This window comes from Xiphophorus maculatus, chromosome 16 (genome assembly GCF_002775205.1).
Source record: "Xiphophorus maculatus strain JP 163 A chromosome 16, X_maculatus-5.0-male, whole genome shotgun sequence".
NCBI lineage: Eukaryota > Metazoa > Chordata > Actinopteri > Cyprinodontiformes > Poeciliidae > Xiphophorus > Xiphophorus maculatus.
In genome coordinates this window covers 18,480,628-18,496,427 of record NC_036458.1, presented here as the reverse complement: position 1 = coordinate 18,496,427, position 15,800 = coordinate 18,480,628, and the positions used below count along the sequence as shown (strand labels likewise).

Sequence of the window (15,800 nt, the reverse complement as noted above, 5' to 3'; positions counted from 1 at the left end):
TCAGGAATGCGTTGAACTAAAACACAGAACTCAACCGTCTGCTCTGAAGCCTTGTTGTGCCAGTTGAGGGAACTTTGAGACTCACTTTTGCAACCGGTTGGCCCACAGACTTTTACATTGTGTGGGGAATAAAATGGCGCCGTAACCTAAGATGTTTACAACTAGAAATAACCAAAAGTCCAAGATAATACTTTTTTTTTTAACACAAGATTTTAAAGTGTTAAAACGTAGCTAGATTATGACAGTTTTTAGTATTTATTTACAAATATTTATGGCCTTAACTTATGAAAATTGAGAGGTATGCAATGGAGGATGCATATTAATGAAATGATAACGGTGCATTTTAGGAGGATGAACTGCTGAAGTTATCCGAAGCCTTTATCTGTTGCAACGGTTTACGACAACATGATCGCACCATTCTCCGCAAATCCACCCTGAGCGAAAACTGAACCTGGATTTAGCTCTCACAGATTAAAACTGAGTTTGCAATTTGGACATTTTAACATGGCCAAAGTCTCACTAAACCTGCTTTAATCCATAGAGGAATACCAGTACTAATTTTTGACCTAACGGTGGCCTGTTGAGGCCAAGTTTGTATTTGCAGCCACTGTTGAAGTTTTATTATGTTGCTGTTCCTTTTTGTTAAAATCCAAATTCTGGTTAAGCACATCAGTTGATAAAAGTATTACTCAGATAAGGATCTGATGTCAACCTTCAGTCTTTTATGTAAAGAGGAATGCATTACCACAAAGCGAGAGGTATGTATTATTAATATTAATTTCCCACAAAAGCTGATGTAATTGTGCGTAAAGCCTGAACTGCCTCCCATGTACAGAAAGCAGTTGCCAAATGTTTATCTCTTTGAGAAACTCTTTTTTTTTCTTCTAAAACGATCTCCGAAATCTTCATTTTCAATGTTTTCGTGAGTAAACTGCAAACAAAAATGACCAAGTGTTCAACACAATTAAGACCTTAAGTTTTTTTTTTTTAAATGCAGGACCATTGCAATTTGTAATAACAGTTTCTTTTTTATGTTTTTGTATGTTTTATGCTTAAATGAATTTGTTTGGTGTGGCTTGTTTTTTATTTCTTTGTGGAACTATGTTTAAAACTGCCAAAAGGTTGACTCGTCTGCACTGACTGTGGATGTCTTGTGAATGTTTCTGTAATAAATTAAGCTAGAGTGTTTCCTAAACTTGTGCAATCATCCTAAATTTCTTGAAAAGTTGAAAAAAAACATTGTTGGATGTTTAGAAATGAGATCAAACATGGCAGTCCAACTGATGGCTTAGCTTAGACTTCTTGAGAACCCCAAATTCAGCCAATAGTAAATTTTATTTCAACAATAAGAATTAAAGCCGCAAACGGCGTCGGGTGGCCCTCAGAGCTCAGCGCCGCTCCAACCACTGGGATTCTGGCACCTCTGCCAGCCAGCCACCGCAGACGCTCTCCCGCAGTTCCCACGCCCGTCTGCCAGACGATACGTACCGATGCATTTGGCAGCGCTCCTCGACGACGCACAAAAAATCTGGTGCAGATTGGCTGATGGATTAACCTAGGGGGCGCAGTGGAGTCAAATTACAATTCAGTGCTTTTGGGCTCCTTAGAGGTTCACAAGAGTCGATCATAAAAAGTTACGTGGAAATCCGATGATGGATGTATTATTTAGAGACGACCGTATGCGGTGGGATTGACGGCGTTTCCGTCCCACAGGCCCCTTCAGCATGCACGAAAACTCACCATTTTGATAACTTTTAATCAGCCATGCCTTATGAACAGACTGACCAAGTTTGAAGCTGATCGATCGAAATCCCTAGGAGGAGTTCGATCAAATGCGATTAATTTGATCGAACTAAAAAATAAGCAAGAGTACAATTACAATAGGCCTTCGCAGCGCTTAGCTGCTCGGGCCTAAATATATTTTTAATTCAAGAAATGTAAGCTTGTACACTTAATGCTTAGTTTGCGTGAATTATTGTCAGTTTTGCATCTCCATTTGGCAATCAACCAGTAGCTTTGTTACGGACTTAATGATTTTATAGCCCTTTGTTTTTCTTCCACTCAATTTTCCTGTGATCAGCTTCACTTGTGACATTTTGGGGTTCACCCTTCTTGAGCAGGGAGGATTGTATGGACCAAGTCAACAGGCTCCTAAATTATTACAAACTCGCCTTTTATGAATTAAACATTATCATGGAGGCTAATATCAGTTAGCCTACATTTGTAGTTTGTTTTTATTAGCTGTAAGTTATAATCATCCAAATAACCAAATATGACATGTATTAATATCTATGTAAGAAAAATAATAGCATTAAAATAAATTACTGAACCAACATCCAGTTTTTGAACACATTTTAGAGCAGACCTACCCTGGGTACGCATCTTTTTCCTGTGGGTTTGAACTGATGCCTTTGACCTTATTTTTGAAGCTGCGGCGTTCACTAACCACGTGCCGTGCGATTAGCTGACGTCACTGTCACGCTTCCCCAGCAGCAAATCCGTGCTGCGAGCTGCGCAGCCGCCCTGCGCATCCGCCAGCTGAGCTGAGGTGGACGGCGCAGCCATTTCTCCGCTCGTCGCTGGAAAACAAAACCCGCGCGGGGGGAGCGTCGCCCTGGCGCGCACGCGGCCGAGCGGAACGTTCCTCGAGCCGAACGCGGCGGCGACGGCGGCGTGACTTCCGGCCGAAGCGTGCATCGCCGATCAACAACCGCGATCTCCAAACTTTCTCTCCCGTTGAACGCCTGCGCAGACAAAAACGTGCGCATACGTTAGTTGTTTTTTTTCCTTCTTCTTTTTTCCCCCCTTCTTGTTTTTCGTCGTCTTCTTTTTCTTCTCCTCCATGCCGCAGCAGCCATGGACGCGAACCTGCATGGAGGCGGCGCAGCGATGCATGTGAAAACCGAAGCCGGGGATGAAAGCTCATCTGCGCTGGGTTTGGGCAGCCGGGAGTCGCCTGCGCCCTGCGGAGATGCCGCATGCAGAGCGGGAGCAGGAGGAGGGGCGCAGCAGACTGCGGAGGAACTGACTGACACGGAGCTGCAGGCCAACACCTCGGCTCCATCCGTTCTGCTGTGTGAGCACAGATGAGTCCATTCATGGGGCCACAGATCAGTCTGTCGACACTGGACCTCAGTTATTGTTTAAAAGCTATAAGAGGTTTAATCTCCATGTTAATATACCCCATAATAACCATAATTCATACAGGCACCGTTTCAAGTCTTGTCATGTAATTTGTTTGATCTCAGATCCCGTGAGCACAGATCGGTTCTTTACATCATCAGCCGATGGGAAAACATACCTGAAGATTGCCCCAGGTAAGAGAAGAAACCACACTGATGCGTAAAATTCAGTGATATGCTGCATATTTCTAGGTGGTAAATGCACGAAGTACACAAATGCGATTAAGCCATTAAATTAGTATCATCTACAAAAGCCTCCATATTGTTTTTTTCACACTTTATTCCAGAAATCATTTGAATACGTTTTGTTGCGATTTGGTGTGATCGGCCAAAACAAAGTGAAGCGAAGGAAAACGATTCACGATTTCCACAGCTCTGTTTTCACCATTCCCTTTGTGGTACACGGTGGTGACAGCATCATGCTGTGGGGGTGCAACGCTGGTCAGACTTGATGGGAAGATGAGTTGAGCTAGAATCGGTCGATCCCTGAAGAAAGCCTGTGAGGCTGCGAAAGCCTTCAGGCTGTGGAAAGGGTTAGTGTTCCTAATGGGCAGCAGCATTAAAAACACAGACAGACACAAAGTGTTGAAATGGTCTAGTCAAAGTCTGTACCTGAACTCAATTGAAAATCTAAATTTCCAGTAGACACTCTCCATCTCATCTGACTCCAAGTGTTTTGCTGAGAACAATGTGGAAAAATTTGACTCTAGATGTGCAAATTCACTCCGCAGTAATCACATTTTCGATTGCAAATGATGTTGAAAATCATCCACTCTTCCTTCTTTTTCACTTTGTGTTGGTGAATGACGTCAATTCCAGCAAAAAATGTCTATCTGTCACAGGGTTTCCCCCAGAAAACTCTAGTGCCCAACCACCGCCGCCATGTTTTTGAGTTAAAAAATGTTCGAAGTTGACAGGAAATATGAAAATATTACTTATGCATTAGTTATATAGTTATGCATTTTTGGAAGAATGGAAGACGAATACCTAAACACCAACTATAAAATCTTTTAAAAAAAAGGCAATCATTTAAAAAAAAAACTAAAATAAATTAACATTGTTTAGCCTGGTGGGGGCGCAAGTAAAGCCTGGTGGCCCGCCAGGCTTATAATAATTTGATGGAAACCCTGTGTCATCCTTTTTGGGCACATATTCTTAAGTATGTCACGGCAGCACCAGCTGTGATTTATGTGCCCCTTTTAAAGTTATGAGAGGATAAGTGCGGCGAGAAAGCCCCTGACCAAAGCCGCTTTTGTCCCGTCCCAGCTGCAGTGCTGCCACCTGCTCCCTCAGACAAGACGCTCTCCTCCGGCTCCGATTTCTCCTCCAAAGCTGTCCTGTGCCTGATAGAGGCCGTCGGCCGCCGCTGGGGTCTCTATGAGACGCGGGAGCGCTCCCAGCTCTTCCAGAGCGTCCAGGAAGAGATGGCCTCGAAGGGCCACATCCTTCCCGTGGAAAAAATCCGCCGCAAGTGGAACAACCTCATTGTCACGTACAAGAGGGTCAAGGACCGCAGCCGGGAGACGGGACACGCCAAAACATCCTGGGAATTCTTTGATGTAAGTCAGGAGGAGGAGCGTGGAGACAAATCCCTCTGCTGGGCATTTTAAGACTAATCCAAACCTTCCTAAAGCAGCAGAATATAGGAATGACATTTTGTAATGAGTTTGGATAAAAGAATGATTGCGCACAGGCTGTCCTGTTGTCCTCTTTTGCTTTATCTTTTTGCAGTGTTGTAGAATGAAGGCACTGCTATTATCTGGTCTAACAGGTTTTCCTTTAAGATGAATGGAGGCGACACAAAATCTGAATCCCCAAAAAGAAGCAGTAGAAACAAAAGTCAGGGCTGAACTTTGTGTTAGCAGGACGTTAACGCGTCTGAGTGATTCCACAACGAAAACAGTCCCAATGGATTTGAGTGTTAAAATATGAAAGACTTCAACTTTAACGTGACTTATAACTGGACAGATTCCAGGATCACTGTCTAAATGTTCTACTCATCCATCTATCCATCATGCCTCCATACACTCATCCAATCATCTGCTTCTGTCTATCACCCATCTATCTTATTATCGTCTCTAACCATCATTCATTCATCCACCAAATCATTGATTTTTTTCCCCATTTTCCATCCACTTGTCCAGCCGCCCATTGTCAGTTCTTCACTCCTTGCCAGTGTGTACTTTTTGCATGTTCTTCCTTTAGAGCCAGATCCCTGGAGAAGCATTTTCTTTTATAAAGTAACTCAACCTTTGTGGATGGACAACTCTGACAATTGTGAGTGAGGAAAAGTGTGAAATTTGAACAAGAAAGTGTGCAGGACTTCTTGTGCTTGGTACAATAGAAGAGTTTCTTAACTTTGTGTGAGCTCATAATATTAAAGGATGATCTCTTTTCTTCTATGCAGCAGTACACAATCCGGGAGATAAAGCCTCTGTGTCTATATGTATTTTGTATTGTCTGTAAAAGTCCCTCAAAATTTCCAGAGACAAAATTCAAGGCAGTATCTTCCTGCTTTACAGTGATCTGAGGGGTATTAATTAGGTTAATTTTACATGGTATGACTAGCTGCTCATCTTGGTATCATTAATAAAAATAGTTTGTGGTTTTCCTTTTCTCTCTGTAGCTCATGGACGCCACGCTCTGTGATACTATTGGCTCGCAGATTATTAGCAACAAAAGGAACAAAGGTAGCAGTACAGCTTCTTCACTGGCCATTCCTTCAACAAAGATCCCTGCAAAACCAGCACAGCTTCCGCAGCCCACCACCATCATCCGTCCCAATGGGGACTTTGCTGGGACCGGGGGTTTGGATACGGCCGGTCTGGGAGCCGCCGCCAGCCAAATCATGAGTAGCACCGCTGCCAGTCCCTCACAGACTGCAACAACTGTTACGCTTGTCAATGCTCCAGAGGTCAAGCCTGTTATTGTCCTCAATGGTGACATTGTCGCTACTAGCATTCAGCCAGCAACCATCGTGCCGTCTCCATCATTTATCTCTTCACCATGTTTTACTGAAACAGCCTCTGCATCTTCTGCTCTCGGCTCATGCGGCAGCACAGACCTGGGCTCGTCGGCCTACAAAAGCCGAAAAGGTCCGTCTTTCACGTCGGGCGTCACACCTTTCTGCCTCGGTACGGCCCCACTTAGCCACACTCAGAACATCCTTGGCCTCTCTTCGTTCCCCACAACGTCTTCCTCTCACACCGCTTCCAGTGCCACTTCGATATCTGCGCCTGCGAGTGTGGGATCAGGGGGGCAGAACCAGAAAGGAAACAAGGAGCAAGGCAGCATCGGGTTGTTCCAGGAGGTCCTGAAGCAGCAGGAAGAGCAGGGCTACCTGGATCGGGTGGCTCGGCGCAGGGTGGAAGCCAGAGAGAAGAGGCGTGAGAGGAGGGAGGTGCGGATGTCAGAGTCTCTTGGAAGGATAGCCACGGCGTTGGAGCTGCTCTCCTCCAAGCAGGATACGGTCATTGCGCTGCTGCAGAGACTGGCAGATCGGAAATGATGAGTTTAAGGCAGAAACATGGTCATTTTGAACCTCGTTTGAAATTTTTCTTTATGAAGACTTCTTCTATGTTGTGAACAAGAACATTATCAAGAAGAGGTTTCAACTCATCAGAAACCTCGAGAGATCAATTTGTGTTTTTATGTACTTTCAGTTTGTTGCACTTACACTTCCAGTGAAAAGTTTACATACACTCGCCATCGAAGGAATTCATTTTGAGCCTTTAAGGATGTATTTGAACCCCATGATAATATTTGGAGACACAGTATGTTCCATTAGTGAGTTGAACCTAGAAATCATCAACAAGCTTCTGGCATAATTCTGGTTTGGTGTTGGACCGTTCCTCCTAGCAGAGTCAGTTGAGTTTGTTTGAACTGGTTTGTTTCCTGCTGATGGACTTTAAAGCGTCGTCAAACATTTCCAGTGGATTTAATGGTTACGGTTAACTGAGCAAATATTCCAAAACCAGTTTTGGTGTGTTTTTGGGATCAATGTGCCATTGGAGCAAACACGATTGTGTCCAAGCTTTAGCCATGTGACCCTCTGCGTCAACAAGAAATTTGGTTAGGATGTTCAAGAAAAGCCAAGGTGTTCAAAGCTCAATGGACTGAGAGGGTGTTGGCCAAGAAACAAACCCCAGCAATTAAATGGTCATCTTCAAGCCTGATGGAAATATCAAGTTGCCCACAAGTACAATCAAAATGCCTTCTGGAGAACTGTTAAATTGTCAGTCGTGACAAAGATTTAGCTGTTTATCAAAAATTCTGAGAATAATGTTAGAACAATCAGGCATCATGGTGACAGTATCAAACGGAGGGTTTGTTTGGCTTCCAGTCGTATAAAATGGATAAAACTTGGACCCAGTTGGATGTTCCAACAGGACCATGATCCCAACACACCAAAACTTAGCATTAAGCAAATATATTGGCACTGACCTCTTCCATATTAGACATTGTGATCTATTCCTTTAAACCCCCTAAAAAGCAATCTATTTAAACAAACTCGGCTAGTTGTTGACCATCCAGCCCAGAATGTGACAGAAGATTCTTGATAGCTGGAGAAAGTGGATAGTTTCTCTGCAACTGGCATTTCGTAGAGATGTAATTATATATTTAAGATTATATGAATATTTTTTACTCTGTGTGAACTAGAGAAAATCTGCAATAAATTCTAACTTGGAACAGTTTGTTTGCCCTGCGATCATTCCAGCCTAAAAGCAACAGGCCATGTTGGAAGCCATAATTACTGACATCCACTTTTTTTAATACCCCTCCAGGGGGTCTTTTTGTGGGCTCTAGTGTCCCTTATTCGAAAGTAGGCTGACAGGAAGGGGGACAGAGAGGGGGGAGGACATGCGGCAAAGATCGCCGGGTCCGGAAGTCGAACCCGCGATGTCCATGTCAAGGACTCCAGGCCTCCAAATATGGGTCGCGCTATCCACCGCGGCACGCACCCCACGTCCATTTTTAGTGCAAATCTTTCACAGACTGCATGTCAAATAAGGGTTGTCTTTCAAGTTTTACTCTGACTTTATTTCCTAATACATTTTCTATATGTGATTTTCTGTCTGGTATCCTCTCTGTCCATCTTTATATCCTTCCTTCCTTGTTGCCCTCATTTGTGCCCTTATTTCCATCCCTCTTTGTGTCTCTTACCTCACTTCTGTCTCTGTCCTTTCCTTCACTCGTACCTATCGTCTTCCATCCCTTCTGTCCTTGCATCTTTCCTCCTTCACTTCTCTTCTTGTGTTTCTCCTTCCTTTGTTTCTTTCCTTTTGTCCTTCCTCCATTCCCTAGGTCCTTTCATCGTTGTGTCCTTGCTTTTGGTTTATGCTGGTATCTTAATTTTTTCTGGAAAAATATGTATAAACCCTGATGGAGTAAACAGCTATTACAAATTACTGTCTCTTTAATTAGGTGGATTGCTAAGTCTAGAGATACGTACGGGATGCAGAGGTATACGTACTTTATAATTACCACTAGATGTCGCCAGATAGCTGCTTTTTCCAGCCTTTGATCACTTGGCGAGTTTCACTAGCTGCCGTCACAGCCTCATATCTGTTGGCTCTAGTTTCCCTTTCGTTTTTTTCCTTTCGTAAAAACCTGTATGATATATTAGGACTGGATATTTAAAGCTGCAGCTATTTTCCAACCCAGAACTGATTTCTGCCATGGCTGCTGTCGGGAACCCGGACGCGAAACAGACCACAGGTAGGCCAAGTGTGAAAGTGTAGTACGGTCTCTGGTTCTCTAGGGAAAATCTTTACCAGGAAGAGAGACCAGGAAATTAGAACCAACGTGTTTATGATGATGCAAATGAGCCCAAACAAGTAGAAAGATGAATAACCACATCTTTGCTTAAAAGACATCGCTACTTTAAGAGGAGTAACACATTTCAAACCTTAAACATTTCAACCATTTGAAACAGAAACCAGAAAGTGAAACTTTAAGGTCGGATTAGGATCTGAATAACAAAACTCAACTCAGCTATGATCCAGAGTCAGTTATTTATTCATCACCCTGTTAGATTGAGATGTAAACTTATTTTAATTAAACCAATAAAATATATAAACCCACCATATATATATATATATATATATATATATATATATATATATATATATATATATATATATATATATATATATATATATAGGATTAGGGCCACCAAAAAAACCTAAACAATTTTGACTTTAATCTCAGAATTCTAAAATTAAAGTCAAAGAATTCTGGTCAGAATTTTGACTTTAATCTCAGAATTCTAAAATTAAAGTCAGAATTCTGGTCAGAATTTTGACTTTAATCTCAGAATTCTAAAATTAAAGTCAGAATTCTGGTCAGAATTCTGACTTTAATTTTAGAATTCTTTTTTTCTTTTTTTTCGGGGCCCTAATCCTCTTCCGTAACATGTCAGTAACAGTAACATGTCCTGGATTAGTGGTTAGCAAGCGCTGCTAGTCCACCTCATGTGCTTTTTATAAAAGCAATTTGTCAACAAAAACAGTTTAGAACAAGTCAGAAAAAAAACTAACAGAGCTACTCCATCATGTAGTTGCTATTAGCATCACAATTCTGTAGTTAACTACCATAAGCTAATGTTACATTTCTGAACAAGTAAAGACAGAAAATATAGTTTCTGTCAATAGAAGTGTAATTTCTTTTGCTCATTTTCTTTTCAGAACCTTTGAGGATCATGCTCATTGGAAAGAGTGGAGTCGGCAAGAGTTGCACCGGGAACACAATTCTCAACAGAGTTGTCTTTAAATCTGACATGAAGCTTAAGAGGGTCACCATCCACTGTGAAAAGGAGGAGGGAATGATCGAAGAGACGCCCGTCGTGGTCATCGACACGCCTGGGCTGTTTGAGAAAGACCGCGACAAGGACGAAATCATTCGAGAGATTCTCATGCGCGTTACGCTCCACGAGCCGGGCCCTCACGTCTTCGTGTTTGTGGTCCCAGTAGGACGGTTGACACAGGAGGACGAAGACACCCAGAAACTGATTGAAGCGAAGTTTGGCCCGCGGGTGTGGGACTACACCCTCGTGCTGTTCACCCACGGGGATCGGCTGGAGGGGAAAACGATAAACCAAGTCATTTCCGAGAGCGATGACAACCTCCGCAACTTCATTCGCAAGTGCAGCGGTGGCTTCCACGTCTTTAACAACAAAAACCCGGAGGACCAGCTGCAGGTGGTGCGCTTTCTGGAGAAGATCGAGACCCTGGTGGCCCTGAACGGAGGCAGTCACTACCATGCAAAGCTTTATCCCAAACAGGAAAGCAAGATCAGAGAAAGACAGGAGAGCATCCTGGCAGAGAGAAGCAATGGCATTGGCCGTAAAGTGGAAGAATTCAAGCTCAAGTACAAAGAAGAGGAGCTGAAGAAGAAGGTTAAAGAGCTCTGGAGGAAAGAGGAAGAGAATGCAAGAAAGGAAGCAGAGAAAGAAATAAAAATCAGCAAGGTCTCCAACATCCTCCTGTCCTTGATGCTGGTGGTCCTGCTGTTGGGCTTTGCTCTGCAGGTTCCAGTTGGATACCTGTTTGCAGGAGCAGTCGTTTGGACCGGGATGTTCTTCAAGATCCCGTTAAAGTTTCTAAACCAAATACCATGGTGGAAAAAGTAAAAAATAGCTTTTCTATCACAGTTTTATCTATAATCTCTCTGTGGATTGTCCACATTTCAGGAGAATGACATATTGTAACAATATGTCATTGTTACATACCAAACAAAATAGGTATGTTTGTGTGAGTTTTGTTTACATGTCATGATGATGATTAAAGCCATAGCCTTTGACACAATGGTACGTTCGTTATGTACAGGAAAGAACTGAGCTTTTCTTGGTACTGCAAGTAGGCTCGTAAAGCAATTCAATAAACTCCAAGCAGTGTGGTTTACAAAATAAAGTCATTCATGCTTCTACTTACTCCGTTTACCATGAAGGCAGCAGATTGTGGCCGATAACTTCCTGCTCATTTTACAGGGCAGAGTCCGCTGGTTATCTTGTTCTAAGGCAGCGTTTCTCCATTTAAATCCTCAGGGACAACTGAGAACTGGAGTACGCACCACCCTGGATATTTTAGAAGTGTCTAAAATTGTGTTACTTGTACGTGTTTGACCAAGCTTGTGAAGTTTATTGGTGTATTTAAGCGTGCTGTACCGGTGCAGAGTTATCAAATAAATTTATAATTTAATACCATTATGTCTATGTTTTTTTTTGTTTTTTTAAAAAGAAACAGTTTAAGTTAATGCAGCATTTTCTTTCTGTATCCAGTCGTTATTGACCAATACTAAACTTTAGATATCTGTAGCAGTGTCAAGTGACAAGTTGGAAAGATGGCTGACAATGCTGCGTTTAAACCCCCTACACAAACTCCGTCCTATCCCTAACCGACCTGCATGAAAAACACAATCTGTCAGGAATTGCGGTGGTGTGAGGTGGTGAGGTAGACGCCAGGAGATCCAGGTAAGTGAAATAAAGAATATTTAATGACAGAATTGATCTAGAAATGTAGTCCAATAACCAAGGCAGCACTGCAGAGTGGAAACCAGGGCTCTTCGCAGGTAGCGACAAGGAGAAACGAATGGACTGACACAACATCAGACAAGACACCAAACCAGATGAGGACCTGACAAAGACACACAGGTGACACTAAATACACAGGAGGTAATTAGGGAACGAGAAACACCTGGGAGTAATCAAAGGGAGACAGGACAACACGACACTCAGGGACACAGAAAACTCTAAATACACAGAAAAACACAGAACATGACAGTACCCCCCTCAAGGGTGGCTACCAGACGCCCCAAAAAAACATAAACACAACAAGGGTGGGCGGAGGGGCGCTGGATGGGGGGCCAGAGTCCAAAACAACAACAAGCGACCCACAAGGTGGGCAGAGGCAAAGGAGGCGGGAACCACGGAGGTGGTCCGGCAGTCGTCCACGGCGCTGGAGGCCGCGACGAAGAGTCTCTGGGGTCGCCCTGAAGCGGAGGAGCATTGAGAGGCGGGGTCTTGGGAGAGGCACTAAGAGTCTCGGGAGGAGCACTAAGAGTCTTGGAACTGGCACTAGGAAAACACCCACTAAACGGGGCGAGAACCCACTAACCAGGGCAGCCTGTCGGCCTGGAGCAGTCTCTGGAGCGAAGGCTGGAGGCTCGGGAAAGCCGGCAGGACTGCAGCTGGAGCAGCGGCAAGACGCGGAAGATCCGGCGCTGCTGCGGCGAGACGCGGAAGATCCGGCGCTGCTGCGGCGAGACGCGGAAGATCCGGCGCTGCTGCGGCGAGACGCGGAAGATCCGGCGCTGCTGCGGCGAGACGCGGAGGATCCGGCGCTGCTGCGGCGAGACGCGGAGGATCCGGCGCTGCTGCGGCGAGACGCGGAAGATCCGGCGCTGCTGCGGCGAGACGCGGAAGATCCGGCGCTGCTGCGGCGAGACGCGGAAGATCCGGCGCTGCTGCGGCGAGACGCGGAAGATCCGGCGCTGCTGCGGCGAGACGCGGAGGATCCGGAGCTGCTGCGGCGAGAGGCGGAGGATCCGGCGCTGCTGCGGCGAGACGCGGAAGATCCGGCGCTGCTGCGGCGAGACGCGGAGGATCCGGCGCTGCTGCGGCGAGACGCGGAGGATCCGGCGCTGCTGCGGCGAGACGCGGAGGAACCGGCGGTGCTGCGGCGAGACGCGGAGGATCCGGAGCTGCTGCGGCGAGAGGCGGAGGATCTTCTGCTGCGGGCTCTGGAGGTGCTGGAAGTGCTGGTCCTGGAGACGCTGGAGCTGGGCTGGCGGAGAGACCGTGCGGTTTGGGAGGCAGAGTGTTGCCTTTCAGAATGGCAACCGCCGTCAGGCGCTCACACTCTGCCTCCTCATGCAACTCCGCCAGCCCCAGGTGCGGAAGTGGCGGGATCCAGTAATCCAACATAAGGACCAGGCGAGTAGCAATGCCCAGACGCTGAGGGGCGGAATAAGGCTTCGCCACCTCCTCTACATAGTTCCTAATGGTTTTCTTTAATCCCGCTGGATCCATATTGAGCAAGCCTCACCATACTTTCTAGTCGGGTCCTTCTGTCAGGAATTGCGGTGGTGTTGAGGTGGTGAGGTAGACGCCAGGAGATCCAGGTAAGTGAAATAAAGAATATTTAATGACAGAATTGATCTAGAAATGTAGTCCAATAACCAAGGCAGCACTGCAGAGCGGAAACCAGGGCTCTTCGCAGGTAGCGACAAGGAGAAACAAACACCTGGGAGTAATGACACAATCTGGCACACATGTAACAGATTCATTTTGCATCATTAATCTGTTACGCTCCCTTTAGAAACCACTAAAAGGGATGGGGACATGTGGGATAAACCTGGCTCTCCCAGGGAAACCCACACCAACAACTAAGTGTTGGATTATTTTTTTTTTTTTGTGGAAGATGCAGATGTTTCACAAGTTGCAGGTTCTCATAATTTCACAGAACCTGCAACGCATCAGACGTTGGCTGTGGAAAAGGTTAGTTAGGGAAGGGGGGATGTGTGGGAATTGTCCTATAATGACAAGTGTTGGAAATTCTGTGCAAAATGTGAGAATGATGTGTGAATTTGCGCCATCAGATTTGATAGCATCATGGAAGATTCATAGTGGGATTGTGTCTGTGTTCCCTTGTTGGCTCTGTGCGATTCTCTCTCTTTTCTCCTCATTTTCTTCTTTATGGCAGGAAACATGTCTTCCAGGCGTTTTTGCACGTTTTCCAAATTGACCCTGTCATCGAGAAGCTTCCTTCGTTCTTCTTGGTGTTTCACCACTGAGATGTCCTTTTCCTTCTCCAGTTTTCTGCAGCTTTCCTTGAGGTTGTCCATGCTGACTATGATGTAATCCAAGAACTTAAGCCTTTTCAGAAAATTCATATCTACATTCATCATGGCTCCAAGGTGCGCTAGAGGATATTCAAAATCCTGGATCACTTTCTGCCAGTCCTCATACTTGTCCCACAGCTTATTCCGCCTCTCTGAAGTGGAACTCCTAATTGTCTTAACTTGTTCCTTAAAGCTCTGGATGTTTCTGGACAACGTGATGAGGCATTCCTGATTTTTCGTGATTCTTTCAAGTTGCTTGTCGATCAACCTGAGTGCTTTGTATGTATTGAAAATGGTCGTTTCTGCTTTATCCTTTGACGTTTTGCTGTCTGGGTCTTTGCTCTTTGGTGACCTATGTCCCGACTGGGTTTTCCCATCTGAATCGAGACTGGACACATACTGTCCCAGCGAGCTGAGGTCCTCCAAGCTTTTGGCTCTTCTCACTTTGCTCTTTTGCTTCTTCTCTGTGGTTGGACCTAAAGACTTTGAATCACGGTAGTCTCTGCTCTTAGATTTTCTCTGTCGAGATCGCTGTCTCTCATCTGAATTAAAATCCACCAGAGGCAATCCTGGCTTGTCAGTCTCCTTCCAAAATTTGACTCCTAAATCTTTCTTCCTTTGTTTTGTCGGATCCAAAGTTTTGGCTCTTTGGCCTGTGCTCTTCGACTTCCTACCTGCATCGAAACTGGCCCGATACCTTTCCGGCATGCTGATTTCCTCCAAACTTTTGACTTCTCTCCCTTTGCTTTTGTCTTTTGTCTGTTCAGTCACATCCAACATATGGAGATCCGTGGCTATGCTCTTCGATTTCCTCTGTCGGGGTTGCTTTTTATCGTTTAAATTGTTCTCCTCCACTTTTCTCCCTTTGTTCTTGTGAGATGTGTGTCCAGACTGATCCAAATTTTTGAGTTCTACGTCTCTGCTGTTTCGTTTCCGATGTTGGGATCGCCTTCTCTCCTTTGGTTGAGTATTTGTCTCATTCATTTCTGCGTTGCTGGTTTCCGTAGAAGTTGAGCTTTCTTTTTGACCCATATTTTCTCGTCTTAGCAGCTTCTGTTCAGCAGTGGTTTCTGGTTCTATGACTTCTGCTTTGTGTGTGTCTGTTACAAAAGGCACTGCAGATTCTGACAATGACATCATCTCTTACATCACTGTCAGATCAAAGCAAGGGAATGACATCACCAGTCACATTCCACTCAGACAACTTTAAACCACACACACAAAAAAGAACATAACCCAGCCCTTCAAACATAAAATCTGTTTAAATGGCCAATGACCACACTAGTTATTCTGAACAGGCTCTTGATATGCATAAACATGTGCTGCAAACCCTCCACCGCCCAAAAAACAAACAAAAACCCCCAAAAATAAAACAAAGTGAAACCGTCAAAAACTAAATTTGACAAATTAGGTAGGGTGTAAGTAATTTTGGCATTTTCTTAGTGAGCGGTCAGTACTCCGGTAACGTTTGCACTTGTGTTATAGATACAGGAAAACCATCTATTTGTATTAATTCAATTCGATTCAAATTCAGACATACTTTCTTTCTCCCAAAGGGAAAATAAACGTTGTTGCAGCTCATTAATTTAGATTCTTCAAAGAGTCATTGATGGCTGTTGGCAGGAAAGATCCTCTGCAGCTGATCTTTTAGCTTTAAAATGCCTCCGCAGGGCGTGCCGTGGTGGCGTAGTGGTTAGCGCGACCCATATTTGGAGGCCTTGAGTCCTCGACGCGGCCGTCGCGGGTTCGACTCCCGGACCCGACGATATTTACCGCATG

At 44.7% G+C, this 15,800-nt stretch overlaps 2 protein-coding genes across 3 annotated transcripts; both read left to right on the top strand.

Moving 5' to 3' along the window:
• The first annotated feature begins 2,402 nt into the window (after positions 1–2,402).
• On the top strand, positions 2,403–7,887 carry LOC111611558. Of its 2 annotated transcripts, none has more exons than XM_023348444.1 (4): positions 2,403–3,076; positions 3,249–3,317; positions 4,449–4,741; positions 5,809–7,887. In XM_023348444.1, exons 1-4 carry the CDS (start codon positions 2,857–2,859, stop codon positions 6,688–6,690), a joined length of 1,464 nt encoding a protein of 487 aa, XP_023204212.1. In that variant the 5' UTR covers positions 2,403–2,856; the 3' UTR covers positions 6,691–7,887. The 2 variants fall into 2 exon arrangements, with proteins under 2 accessions (XP_023204212.1, XP_023204214.1); XM_023348446.1 differs by having other exon boundaries at positions 2,983–3,159.
• Positions 7,888–8,706: 819 nt separating this feature from the next.
• Positions 8,707–11,368, top strand: LOC102233669 (GTPase IMAP family member 7-like). Its single transcript, XM_014471417.2, has 2 exons — positions 8,707–8,900; positions 9,869–11,368. Exons 1-2 carry the CDS (start codon positions 8,861–8,863, stop codon positions 10,810–10,812), a joined length of 984 nt encoding a protein of 327 aa, XP_014326903.1. The 5' UTR covers positions 8,707–8,860; the 3' UTR covers positions 10,813–11,368.
• The last annotated feature ends 4,432 nt before the right edge of the window (positions 11,369–15,800 follow it).

What these genes read in the sequence shown, in the direction of transcription:
- LOC102233669 (XM_014471417.2), top strand. Translation starts at nt 8,861, where the DNA reads ATGGCTGCTGTCGGGAACCCGGACGCGAAACAGACCACAG. An exon ending in GGACGCGAAACAGACCACAG is followed by an intron (nt 8,901 to 9,868) that starts GTAGGCCAAGTG and finishes TTTTCTTTTCAG; the next exon opens with AACCTTTGAGGATCATGCTC.
- LOC111611558 (XM_023348444.1), top strand. Translation starts at nt 2,857, where the DNA reads ATGGACGCGAACCTGCATGGAGGCGGCGCAGCGATGCATGTGAAAACC. An exon ending in ATACCTGAAGATTGCCCCAG is followed by an intron (nt 3,318 to 4,448) that starts GTAAGAGAAGAA and finishes GTCCCGTCCCAG; the next exon opens with CTGCAGTGCTGCCACCTGCT. An exon ending in CATCCTGGGAATTCTTTGAT is followed by an intron (nt 4,742 to 5,808) that starts GTAAGTCAGGAG and finishes TTCTCTCTGTAG; the next exon opens with CTCATGGACGCCACGCTCTG.